The sequence below is a fragment of the Mobula birostris genome, chromosome 6 (genome assembly GCF_030028105.1).
Source record: "Mobula birostris isolate sMobBir1 chromosome 6, sMobBir1.hap1, whole genome shotgun sequence".
Lineage (NCBI taxonomy): Eukaryota > Metazoa > Chordata > Chondrichthyes > Myliobatiformes > Myliobatidae > Mobula > Mobula birostris.
This window is the reverse complement of record NC_092375.1, coordinates 142,660,908-142,682,274: the sequence shown is the minus strand read 5'-3', so window position 1 is coordinate 142,682,274 and position 21,367 is coordinate 142,660,908. Positions and strand designations below refer to the sequence as shown.

The following is a 21,367-nucleotide window of genomic DNA, read 5'->3' as shown; positions in this document are numbered from 1 at the left end:
TTGAGGCTCCTGTAATGTTTGCCTGATGGCTGAAGAACAAGCAGTTCATGGAGAGGATGTGAGGGGTCTTTAATGATGTACCGTGTCTTCTGGAGGCATCGACTCTGAAAGAGGTCTTGGACAGAAGGTAGGGAGACCCCAATAACCTTCTCTGCTCCCCTAACCACCCTCTGCAAGGCTTTTATGTCAATCTCATCTCATACAACTGCAGCAAAATGTTCCAACTTCTATACCCATATACAACTTCATCCCTGACTGATGAAGGCCAGTATGCTAAAGGCCTTTTCTACCAATCTCTACCACTTTCAACAATCTATGCACGCACCCTAGGTCCCTCTCTTCCATTACGCTCCAGTGCCCTTCAAGCATTGAAGCCTACGTCATCAAGAACCAACTAAGATGGAGCAGTCATGTTGTTCGGATGAAAGACGAACGTCTGCCGAAACAGATCTTCTCCTCCCAGCTTAAAGAAGGCAAATGTAAAAGAGGTGGACAACAGAAGAGATACAAAGATGTCTTAAAAAGCCAATATGAAGAAATGTAACATCGACATCAACAATTGGGAAACCAATACCAAGGACAGAAAACTCTGGCAAGCCATCATCCGAGAAGAAACAACAACTTTCGAAGCCAACAGATGTGCAGAATTAGAAGAAAAGAGAAGCAGCACCAACCAAAGCCCAGTCTGCCATCTGGAACTACCTGTCCTGAATGCGGAAGAACTTTCAAAGCCAAGATTGGACTCTTAAGCCACTTGAGAGCCCATAAGTAGATCAACAGAACGAAGACCATCATACTCGACCTCGAGGGATAGCCATGACGACACAGAGTACCCTACCGTTCATAGTATAAATCCTATGTTGGTTTTACGTTCCATAGTGTATCATCTTACTCTCATCTATATGGAAATCCATTTACCACTCCTCAGCCCACTTCCCTAACTGTTCACAAACTCTCTGTAATCTATGATAACCTCCATCACTATCAAAAACCCCTCCTAATTTTGTGTCAGGTACAAAATTCCTGATCAAGCCTTATGTATTTGCAAACAATCATTTACACAAATAGCATATAACAATGTTACCAACACTGATCAGTGTGACACAGCACCAGACACCAGCATCCATTCTGCAAAACAACCCATAATATCCATCTTCTGCTTCCAATTCTGAGCCAAATTATAGACAATAGGTGCAGGAGTAGGCCATTCAGCCCTTCAAGTCAGCACCACCATTCACTATGATCATCCACAATCAGTACCCTTTTCCTGTCTTCTCCCCATATCCCTTCACTCCGTTATCTTTAAGAGCTCTATCTAACTCTTTCTTGAAAGAATCCAGAGAATTGGCGTCCACTGCCTTCTGAGGCAGAGCATTCCACAGAACCACAACCCTCTGTGTGAAAAAGCTTTTCCTCAACTCCGTTATAAATCGTCTATCCCTTATTCGTAAACAGTGACCTTTGGTTCTGGACTCCCTCAACATCAGGAACATGTTTCCTGCCTCTAGCATGTCCAATCCCTTAATAATCTTATATGCTTCAATCAGATCCCCTCTCATCCTTTTATTATGCTGTAATAATGGCTGTCACTTAACTAATGGAATGTTTCTGTCAGCAGCCTGAGTCTCCCAGTTAGAACTGTAATGTCTTTCAACACCCTCGAATTGCTTCTTCTTCTTCTTCTTCTATTCCCGCAGTTTAGACGCATCTAGACGTATTACTGCCCTCCGCAGGATGTATAATTAATTATAGAATTTCAAGAAACTCAAATTCTCGAATATAAACTAGTCGTACGTATAAACTGAATAGTAAACTCTTCAATCAGATGGTGGTTCTCTTGGTTGCCAAACAAGGATTTAATAGAAAAAACAAAATATGTTTAAGTCAGACAGCCTCTTGAACAATGTGCTTCTTTCAATTTTATATCGATTACAACTCAGCAAAACAGGCTGGACTGTCTCTGGACTACCACAGTCATATAATCCAGTAGGATGTTTTCCTATTATCTTTAAATAGTAGTTTAGCCCACAATGCCCCAACCTAAATCTTGTTAATTCCACCGTAACTCTACAATTTAAAAAGTAACAGTCTGAGACCTTTTCAACTAGTGTGTGACGAGAAAAGAAATGCCTTCCCTTTAAATCATTTTTTCCCAATCCTCCTGCCACTTCTTCTCTATACCTTATTTTTTAAAATCCTACTTCTCAATTCTGCTCTGCATAGGGGTACTGTAATTTCTACTTGCCTGCTCTGTAAGGAAGACTTTGCAATGCCATCCACAATTTCATTTCTCTCCACCCCAGCATGCCCAAGTATCCATCTAAATCTGACTTCACAACCCATCTTCCCTACTCTAAACAAAACTAAGAGAATCTCAATAACTATGTCAGGACGAGCTTTTGATTTATTCCCTTTTATAGCCTCTAAGGCAACAGCAGAATCCGAACAGATGATAACTCTGCATGGTCGAGAGTCTTCCATCCACCATAAGGCCCAGAGGATTGCTAATAATTCTGTTGCAAAGACAGAAACACCATCTGAAACCCGGTAACCAATCTTAACTCCAAGTTCGGACACATACATCCCAAATCCTGCCTTACTGCTCTCTGGGTCCACTGAGCCATCAGTAAAAATCTTCAGATAAGATCCCAATTTATTATTTAAATATTCATTTATGCTCGACACTGTTGAAATTGCTCTGCTTCCTTGAAGTTGAAAAAGGAGGAATAGGGCTACTGGTTCTCGCAAAAGCCATAAAGGAATGGGTGGCAAGCAAATTTGTTCAGCTATGTCTTCCTCAATCAGTTTCAATTTCACAGCCTGGTTATTAACCAAATCTAAAAATGGATATCTTTTAATTTTACTTTGGCGCTCTGACTTCCCCTGCAAAAGACATTTTGATGAACAGCTGTGACTGAAGCCATTTAGTTTTGCCCAATACTGCAGGCCTAACTGAACTCGTCTTAAATGTAGAGGCACTTCTACTACCTCCACACATAATGCCGGGACTGATGTTGTTCTAAAAGCTCCACAACAGAGTCTAAGTGCTTTGGATTGCACAGTGTCTAATTTTTCAAGCACTGCCGTAGCAGCGGAACCATAACCAATACAACCATAATCAATAACTGATCTAATCATAGCTAGATACATTAAGTACATGGTTGCCCACCCTGCTCCCCAGTCACATCCAGCAATACTTCTCATAACATTTAAAACTTTCTCACACCTTCCAATTGTTTTATCTATATGAACCCTCCAAGCAAGTCTTTCATCAAACCAGACACCTAAAAACTTGAACACTTTGACTTTTTCTAATGGACAATCATATAGACACAATTCACAATCAGGAATTTTTCTTCTAAAGCCAAAAATCATATATTTGGACTTAGAAGCTGAAATCCTGAAACCCCATTTATTAACCCAGTTTTCAACTGACCTTAAAGCCTTTTGTACCTGCTTTAATATATACTTGACGTTTCTTCCTCTTTTCCAGATTGCACCATAGTCCGCAAACAATGATTTGCCAAATCCTGTCCCTACCTGATCAAAAATATCGTTTATCATGACATTAAAAAGAACTGGACTAATGACACTTCCTTGAGGGTTACCATTACCCATTTTAACTAACTTGGAGCTTGTTCCGCCTGTTCTTACTTGAATTGTCCTTTCCTTAAGAAATTCTTTGATCCAATTAAACATTCTACCTCTAATTCCCACATCATAGAGTCTAATTAATAAACTATCCTTCCATTGTGAGTCATATGCTTTTTTCAATATCTAGAAATACATTTACCACAACTTTTCTATTTTGAAATGCTTTTTTAATATCATGATCTAAAAGGGCAACAGATTCCATTGTTGATCTTCCACTTCTAAAACCATTTTGATAGGCAGCAAAATGTCCCTTATTTTCTAAAAGAAATAAACAAGTCTGTTGGTGACCATTCGTTCCATAGTTTTACAAAGCACTGATGTTAAAGCTATAGGCCGATACGAACTAGGACTAGATGCATCTTTAGCTGGCTTTAAAACTGGAACTACCACCGCATGCTTCCATTCTACTGGTAATTTTCCTCCTTTCCACACTGAATTAAACAAAACTAGCATTTCTATTAATACAGAGTCATCTAAATGCTTAAGCAATTCGTAACACAGTCCATCGCTACCAGAAGTGTTTGAACCTGATTGGACAGCTTCCTGCAATTCCTGAAGGGAGAAAAACAAATTTATGGAGCTATTATCATCCAAACTCCTGTCTGTTTCCAACTTTCCTTTAACATAATTTCCATTCTCAAATCACCTGGCTCTCCAGAACGGTATAACGCTTGAACACCTCTACAAACATATCAGCCTTTTCCTTATTGGTTATCTCCTTCCAGCAAAGGTGGGATAGATCTATATATCCCTGGCATTTTGTGAATGATCGTCCATTGCTGCTTTATAGGTGTCTCAGGGCCCAGGGTTCCACAAAATCTTTTCCAACTATCCCTCTTTGCATCTTTAATTACTCTCCTTGCTACTGCTCTTTCATTTTTATACTCCATAACATTATCTAACACTAGGTTCTTAATTTCCTATAAGCTCTATTTCTGTTTCATACTGCTATATAACAATTTTTATTCCACCACGGAACTAATGCTCGAGCCTTAGGAACATTCTGTAGCAGAATAGTCAACTGAACAACTTTATGAATTATAGAACAGAGGGATTCATTCCAATCGTCTATGGAGCCCTCGCCATCAATTTCTTCTGCAGCTTTCTCATGGTACTCATCCCAACGGGCCAAAGAAAAATTATACCTAGCAGCCCTCTCCTCAACTTCTACCAAATCTACGTAATATAGAATAGTGATCACTTCCTAGTGTGTATCTGTCCATAACATCCCATTCCCCGACCCTGGCTAAGTTTGAGGAAGTGATTGATAAGTCTAAGTGACAAGTATTCTTTACATTCAATCTTGTAGGCCTTCCATCATTTAGAAGTACCATGTTGTATTTATCTAGAAACTCCTCTACTACCGCTCCATTACTATCTTTACTTTCACTACCCCATATAGGATTATGGGCATTGAAATCTCCAACCCAGATTACTGGGGATCTTACCTTAATCATAATTTCATCAGAATCTGATAACATCATCATATTACATGGATTATAAAAGTTAAACAAAGTTGTTTGACCACAAGAGCTCCAAACCTCCATAGCCACAATTTCAAGGTTAGATTTAAAAATCGTCTTCTAAACTGAAGTCCTGTTTTTATGAAAGTTGCACACTCTCCACCAGATTTACCCATTCCGTCAGCTCTCAAACTATCATATCCAGGGATCACAAAATCTAAATGAGGCTTTAACCATGTCTCCTGTATACAGATCAAATCAGGCTTATCTTTAAAAGTGTTCCAACAAATCTTTTTAATTCTTGACCATTTGCAATTAAACTTCTTGCATTCCATTGTAATATTAAAAACATCCAAATACTAATTATCAGCCTCTTCATCCACAAAGAGCTCCTCCATACTCTCTGACCCCGACAACTGGGAAGTATTCAGTGATTATTTGACTGTCGTATTCTCATGTAATTTTTCCAGTGAAATCTGTTTTATATCAAGGAATTTCTCTGCAGCTCCAACAACTACTTTTATCATATCCAACCTCTTGGTTGTAGTTTTAGCCCCAACCAGTACATCAACAACAAACGCCAAAAAACTCTTTAAGGCCAATTTATACTTCTGCATCAAATCTACGCCATAGCCTGACACACATCTCCCCAAAAATGTAACTACACGTCGCGTCGACACAGACCACAACAACGGTGATTGGTCTGCTTGGTAGCGTCGCATTTCTTCCTATGCTGCAATAGCTTCCCATTGGGTGACTGAAGGGCAGGGAAGGAACTCTGGCTGCAATGCTTTCCATAAAGCTTTACAGACCTCCGAAATTATGGAGGACCCTGTGCTTGACGCCAGTTTGTAGCTAGCTGCTACAGCCTGTTGACTTCCACCTGAAGCTAAAACTCGAATGGTGATTGCCAGTCTCGAGTATACTGTGCGTACACTGATGCAAAATAAATGGTTGGAGACGATGAACCAAATTGGCAAATCTACCTGCTGATATATTTGAAATGCATTTCCTCGTCCATGTCTCTCGGTGGCCGGACAAGCACAGAAAATTCACCCTCCTTCAGTTTCAATTGCCATTGTTTGAAGTTTGAGTTTCTTCGTGATGTGTTTCAACACGAAGAAACTCAACACAGTGGCATAGAAACCACACTGCCAACTAGCATTTTGGTGGTGAATTGCAGAGCAACGCAGACACACCAACGCACAAGTATAAATGCTCACAATGGTGTAGGCTACTACGCAGAAGTATAAATCAGCCTTTAGTCATCAACAACATGCCTGAAGGAACCATAGTCGGAGAACGCAGAATGTGCTGACTCCCCATCATTCCAATCTTTTCTTTACTTATCCTTTGCTCTCTATCAACTTTCTTTACTGCCTCAGCATATGATATTTTTTATTGGTTACTAACAACCTGAATCTGCTGTGCCTTGATAAAGTACTCACATCCTCTGGACGCCACTGCGTGGTCCCTCCACAGTTACAGCATTTAGGTGCCGCTGCCTTACATGCTTTAATATCATGATCCTCTCCACATTTCACACATTTTCTTTTACTTTGACATGAACTAGCAACATGTCCAAATCTCTGGCAATTATAACAGCACAAGGGAGATCTAATATATTCTCTAACTTGATAAGACATGCTCCCAAGATAGACTCTAGCTGGAAGAACGTCACCTGAAAAAACCAGTAGGACAGGAGAATCCCAATCACCTCCTTCTCTCGATTTTAATCATTTGGCTTCAATCACTCGACCACCTTTAATATTGTCCAAAATTTCCTTTTCAGTTATGCCAGACCAAATACCATACACTACCCCCCTAACTCCCTTCCTTTCTTTCAGAGTAATACACTCCACTTTCACAACCAATTTTTCCACCGTTTTAGCACTGCTATATTGGTCAACATCTTTGCAACAAATTTTCAGCAATCCATTAGACAAAATCTTGGCCTGGAATCCTTTACCTATTTGGTTCTCTAATCCTGCTGCCACTTTCAAGGGATTAAGGGCTCTAAATCCTTCTTCCCCTTCCTTCTGACCTTTAATTTTATACAGAACTATAAATTCCACCAAGTCACCCATTTTCCTCAATTTGTTGTCCCCCATTACATCAGGTTTTTCACTTGATGTACCCCTTTTTTGGCTACCCTTACTTCTGGAGTATTCCACAGTCTCCCACCCTCCTTCTTCAATCTCAAGCCACCCCACCCCCTGCCCTTTGCAGCCATAGGCTACAAACTAACCCTTTCCAAACTACTGGGCTGAATAAAGGGGAAGAAAATAAATTAATAAAATACATAAAATTAAACAAACAGGCCAACCAAAAGTTAGGGGAAACCACCACTGATCCCCCATCTCACACCCCACATGAAGCTTGACACAACCAACTCCTTTTGGCCACAGCATCAGCACAGGAATTACCTCCCCAGATGCTGACTCACCAGCTGGGCCTGGAATTGCTTTCCATGTGGTCACCACTTTATTTTTATTGTCATTGGACTTGAGCTCCTTGCCTTCTTGGCAATATCTGCTCCCAATATCAATAGCTATTACACATCTATAATTGGTTTGGTTGATAATGATTTTCGAGTTAAATAGCTCTCACAAATCAGTAGTTTCACCTGATCTTCATGCCCCGTCTCTCTGTGTTATGCGTGGGCATGACTACATTAAGATTTAACCCTGCTGTGTTGTTATTTTATTCAGGTTGCCTGCCTGCTGCAGCCTTCAGTTGTATGGATTGATAATGCAGAGAAAACTTTCTACAAGAAGGTTCCAAAATCAGAGAAGGGGGTATGCACAGCTTTTTTTGTTTTGAACAGTTTTGAAACTATTAATTGGCCATAGATTGCAGCAGCTGGTTCTGGTATATTAAACACCTGAAGTACCTTTAACAGCATCATCAAAGTAAAACAAGTAGCACAGCCTAGTTCTCTTAGTTTTATACCAAGACATTAGACTTTATAGTTCACCTAAAAATGAATCCGCTAACTCTTTCATAGTGTACCCAGAGTGCTGGTGCAAGGCCTGAAACATTAGATGATCATCTGGTCTTACCAAACTATCAGTGCTAATGATGTACTTCAAATCACCATGATGGCTGCACTACATGTGAATGTTCTGGAAAGCTTGAGATGTCAGAATCTGGTATAACTGGGAATCTGTCTGGTCCATGTATTTCTGATTGTCTCATAAGCAAACATAAAAGGCAGCCATGTGTAAATCCCAATAAAATAAAATATTGCTTTCTATCATTTTTCAAAACTATAACTTTAATATATGTTAATTAAATTTGATTTTCTTTTATTTAGTTATTTTTATTGGGGTTAGAAAATGTTAGAATTTTCTTTTGTATAAGTGGAAATTTTAAAGCAAAGGAAACCTTCAAATGTGATGCTCTCTTCCTGCTGGATATTCTGGTTATTTTTACTGACAGTGACTAGCATAACACATCATTGAAAGAATTCAACAGGATGTGGAGAGGTTTGAGAGCCTGCATAGAGGTTTGTTGAGTTCATTGTGTGGTTATGTGTGGCAAGTCAAATATGTTATAAGATAAACACTTAAGGTTTGAACATAAAAGCCTTCCACTCTATATACTTCTGAAAACCAGTAAAAGGGATTAACTAACTTCCATTCCTTCCCATGGTGCCTTGTGCTTAGTTTACAAATCTCTAGCAAGCCATCTCCTAGAAGCCTGCTGATTGCTTCCTTCACATCTGTCATATTGTTAGAGCAATGCAGTTTCTCTACGTCTCTGAAAGGCTTCCTCTGATTGCTGTCGCTAGTCTCCAGAATAATTCCATCGATCCAAGTACAGATCACAAAATTCTATGGGGACTTGTAACCTTGGCCAAAAGCAATGTTCTATGGCATTGGTACTGTTAAGGTCAGCATCAGGGCTGTGGAGCAGAAGGGAATGTTCCTTGCTCACTTCATCAGAGAATTGCGTCATTCAAAATGGTACACCCAAATTACAAGAATGTATAAAATGACCAACTTCCTTCCATTACATTTTCCAAATGTTTGAACGTTTCCTTGTATTCATTAATACAACCTTTTAGATGCCTTTTAAGTGTGATGACCTTTTAGAACCTTTTAAGTGTGATGACCTTGTTGAATTCATGGTTAATTATATGTAGATAGATAAAATAGCATCTGTCCAGTGTCCCATTGCTCTAATGCGGCACTGTAAATCTACTATATGCAAGAAAACAACCAATAAGAACAAGGTAATTTCTAAATACAGAACAAGGTACTTTCTGTAATACAGAAAAACAATACTTGAGAGCCCTTTGGAAACACAATACTGTGTAAAGTTCAGTTGAACGTTGCTCATAGCATCAAGTTTCCCTTATCTCATCTTAAACAGTTGGATCCAAAGAGATTGAAGAAATCTTTCCCAAGTATACTTAAATCCATGAAAGCAGAAGATCGTGTTCTCATTGTTGGCACGACACAACGACCCTTTGATGCAGAATTAAAGTCTTTCTGTCGATCTTTCCAGAAAATTGTACTAATTCCAAGACCAGATTACACCGCTCGATTTGGTGAGTATGCTGTGAAGACTTTCCCCCTAAGGGAGGTAGTTTAGAGACAAATATAAAAGTATATCTACATCTCTATTATTTACTGTGGTAGGAGGAACGGACAAGTAAGATTCCCACAAATCTTATTTACAGTCATAGTTATACAGCACGGAAACAGGCCCTCTAGCACAAAATGTCCATGTCGACCAAGGTGTCCATCTAATCTAGTCCCATTCGCCCGTTTCTAAACCTTTATAATCCATGCGCCTGTCCAAATGCCTTAATATCGTAATTGCACCAGCCTCTACCATTTTCTCTGGCAGCTTATTTCATATATGCACTACCCTCTCTGTGAAAAACTTGCCCTTCAGATGTCTTTTAAATCTTTCCCCTCTTATCTTAAATCTATATTCTCTAGATTTAGGCTCCCCTACCCTGGGATAGAGACCATGACCATCTACCCTATATCTTCCCCTATATCTTTTAAATACCTTTATAATAGAGTCATAGAAAAGTACAGCACAGAAACAGGCCCTTTGGCCCATCTAGTCCATGCCAAAACATTGAAACTGCCTACTTCCATCAACCTGCATCAGGACCATAGCCCTCCATACGTTTACCATCCATGTACCTATCCAAACTTCTCTTAAATGTTGAAATAGAGCTTGCATGCATCACTTGTGTGCACTTGTAATGCTACTGTGACACTGTAATTTCCTATGGGATCAATAAATAATGTATCTATCTTAATATTTTTGAATTTATTCAATTTATTAAGATATTTCAAATTTCTTTTAATTATTCCCTATTTATAAATGATATACTATTCTTTAAACAATCGAATCTTAGTGCAAAGGACTAAGATTCACACTCAGACATTCAGATCTATTCACCGGCTTTCAAATTCTTTAAGTTTTATCAGTTCACCCTGTGGCATGGCTTAAACATCTGTCAAAGACGTTCTTTGGGTGGAACTTGCTATTTACAGCCTGAAGGCCATTCACTATGCATTCCTCTCCAATCAGAATGGAGAGGCTTCAAGAATCAGAAGATCTACAGTAGGTAAGTGTAGATCGAGAGAGTAGGGGCACAGCCACCACCCAGAAATTCTAGTCTGTCACTTTTCATCTCACTTTTTTGAGCCTTTAGGCTGTAACTGTTTCTAAGGAAGAAACTATCGACTTTGATATTCATATCAGTGAAGGCCAGAATGATTATTGATGACTGACGTATTCTAATGTCGGAGTTGAGAAAATGGTTTTACTTGTAGAATACAAACCTTAATTTGTAATAAATTCTTGACTCGGCAGATGGTGCTATAAAATGCTAGTTCAAATAAGAAGAGCTTCAAATAATGGGTAGGTGCACAGTGTAACAACTTAACTCTGTTATTTTATTTTTCAAGACATGAACCTCTTTATTTTAAAGTTTGGACTTCGATGATAAACATTTTCTAAAGAAAGATTAAGAAAATAAAATAAGGTGCAAATGACAAAGTATGAGATCTACCATAGCGAGGCAGTTTTTCAGAGAGCAAGCTCCTAAATTTAATCAGTAAGCAATTTAGAGTTGTACTGAATAAAATGAGGAGGAAGATCTGAGGATTTTATCCATTTTTAGTACCAGCCTAATCTCTTGCACTGTAACTCTGTTCTTCCCTTGATTCCTTACCTTGGTCTTAAGGGATAGTAAGGTGGATAAATCCCCAAGGTCTGATCAAGCGTATCCTTCGACAATGTGAGAAGTTAGAGAAGAAATTGCAGCGGCCCTGACAAAGATACTTGCATTATCTTTAGCCATGGATGGTGAACCAGAAGATTAGAGGTTGACTAATCAGACGAGTGATCATCTAGAAATACCCTTGTACAATCAGCAAGCACAGATCAGCGAAATTCAGCATGACCTTGACGAAGTCCTATTGGGGAGGCTTGCCTTGAAAGTTACATGGAATCCAGGAGACAAATGGCCATGGCGGGCTATTCTGATAGGAGGCCCGTTCTCTGTGGTGTGCTGCATCAATTAGTGCTAAATCCATTGTTGTTTTGCATCTACCGTGTATTAACAATCTGAATGAAAATGTCGCTGGTATGATAATGAGTTTAGATGACACCAAAAGTAATGTTGCAGTGAACAGTGAATAATTGAATTGTGAAACCAGTGTTGTAGAATAACATGACCTAGGAGTACAGGCACATAGTTCCTTGAAAGTGTTGACACTGGTGGGTAAGGAAGGCCCTTGACATGCATCCAAGGTATTGAAAATAGGAGTCAGGATGTTTTGTTACAACTGTACTTGTGTATGGCGAGACCACATGGTGTATTGTGTCTGGTCACTCATCTAGAGGAAAGGCGTTATTCACAAGGAAGTTACCATGACTGGAGTGCTTGGGTTAGAAAGAAAAGGTGGGACTTGTTTACCTGGAGTGTGGAGTCTGAAGGGTAACAATGTTTGTCAACGACCTGCATAATAATGTGGTTACCTGAATCAGCAAATTTGCAAATGACACCAAGATTGGGGATGTAGCGGACAGCAAGGAAGACTATCAGAACTTGCAGCTTGAGCAGCTGGAAAACTGGCTGAAAAATGGCAGTGATGACAAGTGTCACTCACAAAAAATGCTAGTGAATGCAGCAGGCCAGGCAGCATCTATAGGAAGAGGTACAGTGGATGTTTCGGGCCGAGACCCTTCGTCAGGATCTCAAAGGGTCTTGGCCTGAAACGTCGACCGTACTTCTTCCTATAGATGCTGCCTGGCCTGCTGCGTTCACTAGCATTTTTTGTGTGTGTTGCATGAATTTCCAGCATCTGCAGATTTCCTCGTGCTGACAAGTGTGAGGTGTTGCTCTTTGGTAGGACCAACCCAGGTAGGTCTTACACAGTGAACAGTAGGGCACAGAGGAGTGTGGTAGAACAACTGTATCTGGGAATGCAGGTCCATAATTCATCGAAAGTGATGGCATGTGTAGATAGGGTTGTAAAGAGAGCTTTTGATACACTGACCTTCATAAATCAAAGTTTTGAGTACCAGAGATGGGACGTAATGTTGAAGTTGTATAAGATGTTGGTGGGGCTTAATTTCGAGTATTGTGTGCAGTTTTCGTCACTTACCTACAGGAAAGATGTAACTAAGATTGAAAGAGTACAGAGAAAATTTACAAAGATGTCGCCAGAACTGGAAGACCTCAAGACTGTGGTGATGCTTATCGATTTCAGGAAAGATGTGTCTCTTCCCCACCCATTCATCATCAACAACTCTATAGATAGCACCATTTCAACATTCAGGTTCCTGGGCATCAATATTGTACAGGACCTCATGTGGGAGAACCATATCTCCTTTATTAACTAAAAGGCTTGGCAGAGGATGTACTTCTTGCAGCAGATGGTAAAATTCCATCTTCCCCAGAACATACAGGTGCAATTCGACACTGCTATCACAGAGAGTATCCTCACATCAGCCACCATCTGGTTTGGTACAGCATTCTCTCACATTATACAAAAACTACAGCAAACTGTCAGGATGGCAGAAAAGGTCATTGGGTGCAGTCTACCATAACTGCAGGACTTGAAAGTATCCACAACAAAGCCAGCTGGAAAATTCATTACAGACATTCCTCACACAGCAAACTGTCTTTTCCAAAGCTCCCTTCTGGAAAGCACTATAGGGATATTAAAACAAAAATGTGATGCCATCTTAAAAATTTCTTCCCCCGGGTAGTTAATCTGATCAATTATTCTAGTCAGCCACTTTTTCTATTTATTACCTCAGATACTGCACTGTAAACAATTTAAACTATTTTTATAATGCTGTTTACATTGTAAATATATGCTGGTATTTATGTGTTTATGCACATTTTATTCTGTATCTATACTTCCAACTTTATTTTTACACAATTGTTTATTCTTGATCATTTGTTTATGTTGCATATCACACCAGCACACCACAGCAAATTCCTAATACCTTTAAATATATGTTGCAAATAAAGTTCATCCTTGATGGGCCACAATAGCATAGAGGTTAGCAAGACTACTTTGGCCCAGGGCTTCAAAGTTTGGAGTTTATAAGAAGTTTATACATTCCTTCCTGTGAACAAGCAAGTTTCTTCTGGGTGCTCCGGTTTCCTCCCACATTCCGAAGGTGTGTCAGTTGGTAGATTAGTTGGTCATTGTAAACTGTCCTGTGATTCGTCGTCATTAGGTTGCATCTGGAATTTCCAGTCGACAGACGATTCCTCTCCACGTCGTTCTGTTCCAACACTTGTCCAACATCCCTACCTTGGTCCAATCCTTGATGTTATCCAGCCATGTTGTTCTTTCCCTTCTTCTTCCTCTCTTTCCCTCCACCTTTCCATATAGCAGGTCCGATAAGATGTTATCTCTCCACGTAATGTGTCCACAATAAGCAACTTTTAACTTCATAATCTTCTCCAGCAATGTCTGTGGTCTATCAACTTCGGACAAAACCCTCTCATTTGAAACTTTCTCTACCCAACTAATCTTCAACATTCATCAATAGCACCACATTTTAAAAGCATTAATTTGCTTCATGTCATCCTTCTTCAGGGTCCATGTTTCTGATCCATACCTCAGCACTGACCATACGTAACACTCGAGGAAGCGGATTCTACTTTGGATATCTACCTTCTGATCTTTTAGTGTCATGAATTGGGTCTTAGCCATACCTATTCTCCTTCTGATCTCAACTTCACATCACCCATCATCTGTCAGACAACTGCCAAGATATTCAAACTTTCGCACCTGTTCAATGTCTTGTCCATTCACTTGTAACGATACCATCATGAATGAGCCTTTAGTGTTTGTTTTGCTTACCACCATCGATTTTGTTTTCTTAGGGTTGATTTTAAGTCCATAGTCAAGGCTTTTCTCATTCACTTTATTCAGCATAATTTGCAGTTTGCATTCGCTGTCAGCTAACAACACGATGTCATCCACATACCTAATGTTATCCACCTTCTGGCCTCCGATTGGAATACCTGTCTCCTGATGGTCGCACTCACAAAAAATCCATTCTCCGTAGAGGTTGAATATATCCGGTGAGCCAACACAGCCTTGCCTTACGCCTCGTTTAATACATGTCCATGATGATAGCTCATTTTCTACCCTGGCTGCTGCTTTCTGAATCCAATACAAGTTCCTATTATCTGCACATTCTGTCATCCCAGATCGTACTTGTTCAGCACCTCTATTACTTTCTCCTGTCTTACTTTATCAAAAGTCTTTTCATAGTCAATAAAGCATAAGTAGATGGTCATTTGGGCTTCCGTGCATCTCTCCATGATGTTTCTGATCGTAAATATTCCTTCCCTTGTTTCTGAGCCTTTACGAAAACCAAATCTGTGAATAGGCCAGGGTTAAATATGTAGTGCGGCTGGAAGGGCTTGTTCTATGCTGTATCTAAAAATAAGTTGACCCTTTCACACTTAGCATTAAAAACTAAGCAGAAAACTGATCAAAGTTTATAGGTTAATGAGGATTCTTGCACTTGAGAGTCAGAAGCTTGATTTCACTTTGCTAAGTGGTTTACTCAAAGGATATATGTAATATTAAAATCAAGGAAAATGAGGCATAGTTTATTCACATAAAAAATTGTGATCTTTTAAGCCACATAATTTGACTGCACCCTGATTACATGCTGGAGAAGCTCAAGGCGCAGATATATTTGGTATGTAAACACAAAGTACATGGTGTACTGGTGACTTCTGTATTATTTCACCACAGCCCAAAAATTGAATGTGGCAAAATGAAAAGGACAGTTATACAACATTACTTTATCTCCAACATTAACGGAAAAACATGTTTAAGTGTTCAGTTTAAATATTTCATCTCTCAGAATCAACAGCAGTTACAGACCTTTTCTTAAGATGTTATTGTGTTATTATTTGAAAGTAAAATATAATTAGAATTCTTATCTTTCGTGCAATAGTGTTATGGAAGAGTATAATCCAACAAAATGGTGGGATCCTGACGAATTCATTGGATCTAAGTTCCTTGGCCAAGATCACTGATGGCTATACGCAAGGACACCTTACTCAAGCTGCAAAGGATGTTCTAACTGAACGACGTATAAAGCAGTTACACACTAAACCTCTCTCTGCAGTAGAGTTCATTACTCCTTTGGCCAAGCAGGAACCCGTATACCAAGAGGAAGAGGAATCATTCAAGGTAAAGAGTCATTTTTATGAAGTTTTGATACTAATTTGGTGACTAAAGCAATGTAAATGGTGTGGTTGTACTTTCAGAGAGAAGCACATTAATAAGAATTATTACTAAGTGGTAAATTGATATTAAAAAGATGCAAGATTTGTTCTGCCAAAAATGAAGTGGTTTTGAGCGGATGCCTGCTACATTCCGACACAAAGAGCCAACAGGAAAAGTCAAAATTCCTAGTCATCTGACGTATTCTGTATAATTTCCAATAGACTGCTCAAGTTTACTGGTAACGTTCATCTTTAGCGTCCATGCTTTTTTGGAAGACTTTGTTATATTTCTAGTGTTTTTTTTCTGGCATCCCCACCAATTTGTAACTTCAGGATGGTTTCACTAATTAAACACTTAGAACTAATTTTCACCGGGATCAACAGGCAATAAACCTTTGCTGTTGGATATTGTCCTATTAACGTCAGAAGACAGTGAGATCTGTTAGTGTACAACACCAGGATTATACTCATGATGGTTAGTTTTTAAATGTTTAAAAGGTTATCAATGTCTAATACCATCAGTACTTGTCATTAGAAAGGAGAGGTACGCTGGAATTTCCCCCAACACCACCAGCAATATGCATTTCAAAGGCTTGCCTTATGCTGGCAGGATACTTCAAGCTAAGCTGACTATTTTTTATGAATTGATCCTGAAGACTACAAGGAATGGTAATACAACTGAGTTCCAATTTTTCCTTGATTTCCATGCTTCCGTTTGAAAACAGATATGATTTGATATTCTAAACAACTCAGTATTGTGCCACACATAGTTAATAAGTACTTTAGCATATATAGAGACCCAAATTTAAAAACAACATCATGCACATCAACACCAGAAAAGGAAAAAGGCTTAATTGTCTTTGAGAGGTTTTCGTATTGCTTAAATTCTTCAGTTGCTGTCCTGTCTGTTGTGAGTTTCCCATATATTCCGATCCCAAAATTCATATGAACTATTTTGGGAAAATATCAAATTGGCAGTTCAGCATTCAGTGCCTGCTCTGTTATTCAGAGTTACTATGATGGAAATGGAGGGATATGAATCCTGTACAGGCAGTTGGAATTAGCTTCAGTTAGCATCTTGATCGGCACGGACATCATGAGCTGAAGGGCCTTGTCTTTTCGTGTACTGTTTTATGTTCAACATGATTGTGGCACCATTTACCACAGCAACATTTTCTTGTGAGTCCTTGTCCCTTATTTTCCCTAATAATAAAATAAATCTATTGAATTTCATCTTGAGTATATCTCTGGTGATTGCACAACCCTTTTTGATGGAGGATTCTTTGTTATCTATCAATGAGTTCTGTGTCTTAAACCCTGTCTGACCTGATAAATTCAGAATTAATTACCTTACAGTCAGATTCTTTTGGCATTTCTGTCCACATAGTTTTGAGGAACAGCCTGCTGAGGCCACCCGCTGAAACAGAGGCTGGGATCCAGGTTGGGGTCAGTCTGCTTGCAGTTTGTTTGGTAGAGTTATGCAGCTCTCTGCAGGAGAGGCACAGAATGCCCTTTAAATAATGCCCAGATTGGGCATTCGGATGTTATTTGAAGTATTTTTCTCTGTGAAAAGACAGTGACAATATGTTTTTTCAGAAGTTCAGTGGTTGAAAAGCTCACTAGAAATGTGTTTTGAATTTCATGAGAACAGAAGAAATAGGAGCAGGAGTAGGCCATCTGGCCCATCAAGCCTACTCCGCCATTCAATATGATCATAGCTGACCTGGACTCCACTTACCTACCTTTTCCCCATAACCCCTGATTCCCCTACTATGCAAAAATCTATCCAACCTTGATTTAAACTTCCCTATCCTATTGATGTTGCTGAGTTCACTGGATGGCAGGGTATATTAATAATCGTGTCAACAAACCTGTCATCATAACATCTGGTTCTGACTCACCCTGAAATGTGTGCAGATTACATAATGGCACAGTATTGCTACTCTTAACTGTATATCCAAACAAATTTTAAACCTTGGTTTTTAATCACTATTACACACTTCAGAGCATTGGAAAGATTGGCCACTGCACAGTTCTTGTGGAGATTATATCTAGTCTACTGAGGGTACTCTCCATTGAGTTGTGTGGCTGTACTGTACTAAATGGAATAGATTCAGAGCAGCACTACAGCGCAACAGTAGGCATCATGAAATGCCCTTCAGCAGCAGCAACAGCAGGACTGAGTTCTGTCACCATGCATAAGCTCAGTGAAAATAAGGTGATGCCCGTAGCATGCTGAAGAGTGGAAGCAGGATGCGACATCATCTTTGAAGCAAAACTAGAGACAAACAATTTTTCCAAAGTCCTACAGTCCTATCACATGCTTTAGCGGGCAACCTCAATACAATAATCATCCCCAACTTTAATGGTGATTTCACTACATGCAGTTGACAACACTGAAAGTTTTACAACCCGCCTTCCAGTCATATGGAGTAATTATTTGTCTCAGCCATTTCCTAATTTTTCAACATTCCAGAAGCCAAACAATTACGTTCACTTGGCATATGTTCAAAGCATGGCGAAGGATAAGGAGAAGGAAAGTATATGGCTTTGACAATAAACTGGGAAAGGTATGGATTCTGTCACAATGAAGAATTAATTGCAACTGTAGCCAAACTGTTCCAGTACAGTTAGTACATTGATTCACCACCGTGAAGTACAAAATTGTTCAGTTGTGTCCTGTCTACTAAAAGCAGCACAGATCCAAAGAAGAAGCTCAGGCTGGAATTTGGATGTCTAAAACTATGTAAGCTCAGGAGCACAGAATGTCTGCTTCAACAGGATAGGATAGAAATTCAACTTGAGCATGAATGCATTGTCCATCCATTTTGCAGTCTGTCCAATATTCAGTATTAATGCATCCAAAAGCATGCAGCATCTACAGTCCATGCAGTCCCATTGATTTTGTTATTCATTCCTGAAGCATCATCTTCTGAATATTTGTTGTCCATGTTATCATACCAGGAAAAGGAGATCAGTTTCTCCTTGAGGAACTTTGGCATAAAATACTTAGCTATAGATATGGGTATATACAGATGGGTACATCTACATCAGGAAGTAACATGTTTATATTTTAGTTTTAAATCTTAGCTGTAATTGTGATGTATAATTCATTGGAATTGCTTCCTTTGATTATAAACAAACATGCCATTGAAAATTGTGTGTTAATTTTAACTTTGAACTAGCTTTGTGATTAATATTGTACAGCAGTACACTGGAGGTAAATGGTTATCATTTTACTTCAGAATTGGTACGTCAAAACACCTCTGGGCAAGAAGAGAGCCAAAGCTGCAAAGGAATCAGAAGATGATGGGAAGGAGAAGGGCCAAAAAGGAAAAGAAGGAAAGAAAAAAGGGAAGAAAAAAAAATAACATTCAGATGTTATGTGTATGTTCTGTATATTGATATTGTGTTTATTATTTACATGCGTAAAGCTTAAGTCATTGTCTATTATAATTAAGTTATTGAAAAACAATATCATTTGGTGATGTACAGAGCAGTATATTATCTAATCCATTTAGTTATTCACCTAATCATGTGATACTACTTCCAAAAGCAAAATGAAATTTAATGCAAATGGTTGCTGTAATCATGACTAGCTTAATTAATCACTAATGTGGCAGATTATGAAATGCATATTTTGGTAATAAAAATGAAAGTTTGTTTCAACAGAAATATACTACACAAAAATAGTTACTAATGATGGTAAGATACAGGAAATCCAAAGAGAACATAACACACTATGCTGAATTATTTTGGTGTTTTCAGGCAGGTACTACAATATGGGATCATTGGTAAAAGACCCAAAGACCTTCAAGGCATATGAAAACACAGCCTCAGAATAAGAGGCATCCATTTACAACTGAGGCTTCCCTGAGGTATAGCATTACTAGGATTTACTGCCTCACATAAGTTGCAAGTCCTAGTAACTTTTTACCTCAAAATGATTGGTGTTCGATTATGGTATATATTCAGATCTGAAATCATAGAAATTTGTCTGTTCTGGAATGAAAGGATACAAGACTAATACAGGAAAATGGGGTATCAGTGGAAGCAAATCTTTGAATCTTTTCATTCCTCTGAGTAAGTGTGAGTAGATTTATTAAACACTATTCCTAATCAAAATCAAGAGCGGCATTAGACAAGGGTATGTTTTCTCTCCTGATTTATTTAATATGTACAGTGAAACAATATTACAAAAAATAAGAGACATCTTGGGAATCAAAGTTGGTGGTGAAAACATCAATAATTTCAGATATGCAAATAACACTGTTAATTGCAAGTACGGAGGAAGAACTGCAAAACTTAATTGATATAATTTTTGAAGAAAGTGCAAAAATGGGTCTATCTATCAATTGCAAAAGGACAGAATGTATGGTGATATCCAAAAAGAAGGAGACTCCTAAGTGCAGGCTGAGAATAGATGGGGAAGACATAAAACAAGTACAGAACGTTTGCTACTTTGGAAGCTGGGTGGCATCAGATGGCAGGTGCAACATGGACATCAAAAGAAGAATAGGGATGGCAAAAGACACCTTTACGGGAATGAAGAGTATACTGACCAATACTAAACTAGGCATGACAACCCACCTCAGAGTACTGAAATGTTACGTTTATCCAGTTATGCTATATGGCTCAGAATGTTGGACAATATCTAGTAACATGAGGAAACGAAGCAGCAGGGATGTGGTTTTTGAGGATGCAAAGAATATTATGGATGAAATGAATATCTAACGAGGATGTCATGAACAGAGCAAACACATAAAGAGAAATAATGTATGAGTTCATGAAAATGCAACGTAACTTCATTGGACATGTGATTAGGAAAGAGGAGTTAGAATGCACGGTAATTATGGTAAAGATTGAAGGGAAGAAAGCAAGAAGAAGACAAAGACAAATAATGATGGAGACAGCAGCCAGAGAACTGGAAATGAATACCAATGAATTGATCCACTTGACCCCAAACAGGAGTGTGTGGGCCATGGCAGTCAAAGCTCAAACTGGGCACGGACCAGATGATGATGATTCCTCATTCGGGAATTGTAGTATTCTTGTCAAGGATCACAAACTTTTCAAAACATTTATGCAGATAGAATGGACATTCCGAGGGAAAATAAGTAAAACAAATGAAACAAAATCTCCCTTCTTTCTTTAACATTGGCATCTTCTGCAAAAATTCTGAGTCAACGTGCCATATTCTTGCATGTGCCACACTCTCAAAATACAGTAATTTAAGAAATCTTAACACAGAGAAAAGTTCTTAATGCTTTAATATAGTCCAGTCATAAAGAAGCAATAGATGACCAAAGTGTTCATATACAATTAACAGAAATCAAAACAGGCAACCATTGTCAGGTCAAATTCGGTCAGAACTCACTAACTAATGAAGTAGAAGAGATAACTTAGTTTTCTGTCAAGCTGAAGTTATACTTGCAAATTTTTTTAAAACCAAATTACTGAAAGAGAGTTCACATTTTAACCTTCACGATGAAACAAATCA

General features: G+C 38.8%; 1 protein-coding gene across 3 annotated transcripts in view; it reads left to right on the top strand.

Moving 5' to 3' along the window:
* The window catches only part of iqca1 (IQ motif containing with AAA domain 1), a 192,034-nt gene extending 171,166 nt beyond the window's left edge, over positions 1–20,868 (top strand). For 2 of the 3 annotated variants that reach the window (XM_072259601.1, XM_072259599.1), the window contains 4 exons: positions 7,829–7,915; positions 9,495–9,672; positions 15,594–15,832; positions 19,113–20,868. In XM_072259601.1, coding sequence (XP_072115702.1) covers positions 7,829–7,915; positions 9,495–9,672; positions 15,594–15,832; positions 19,113–19,238 — 630 coding nt within the window. In that variant the 3' untranslated portion in view covers positions 19,239–20,868. The remainder of the gene's footprint in view (positions 1–7,828; positions 7,916–9,494; positions 9,673–15,593; positions 15,833–19,112) is intronic. The other variant, XM_072259600.1, reaches the window with a different exon arrangement.
* The last annotated feature ends 499 nt before the right edge of the window (positions 20,869–21,367 follow it).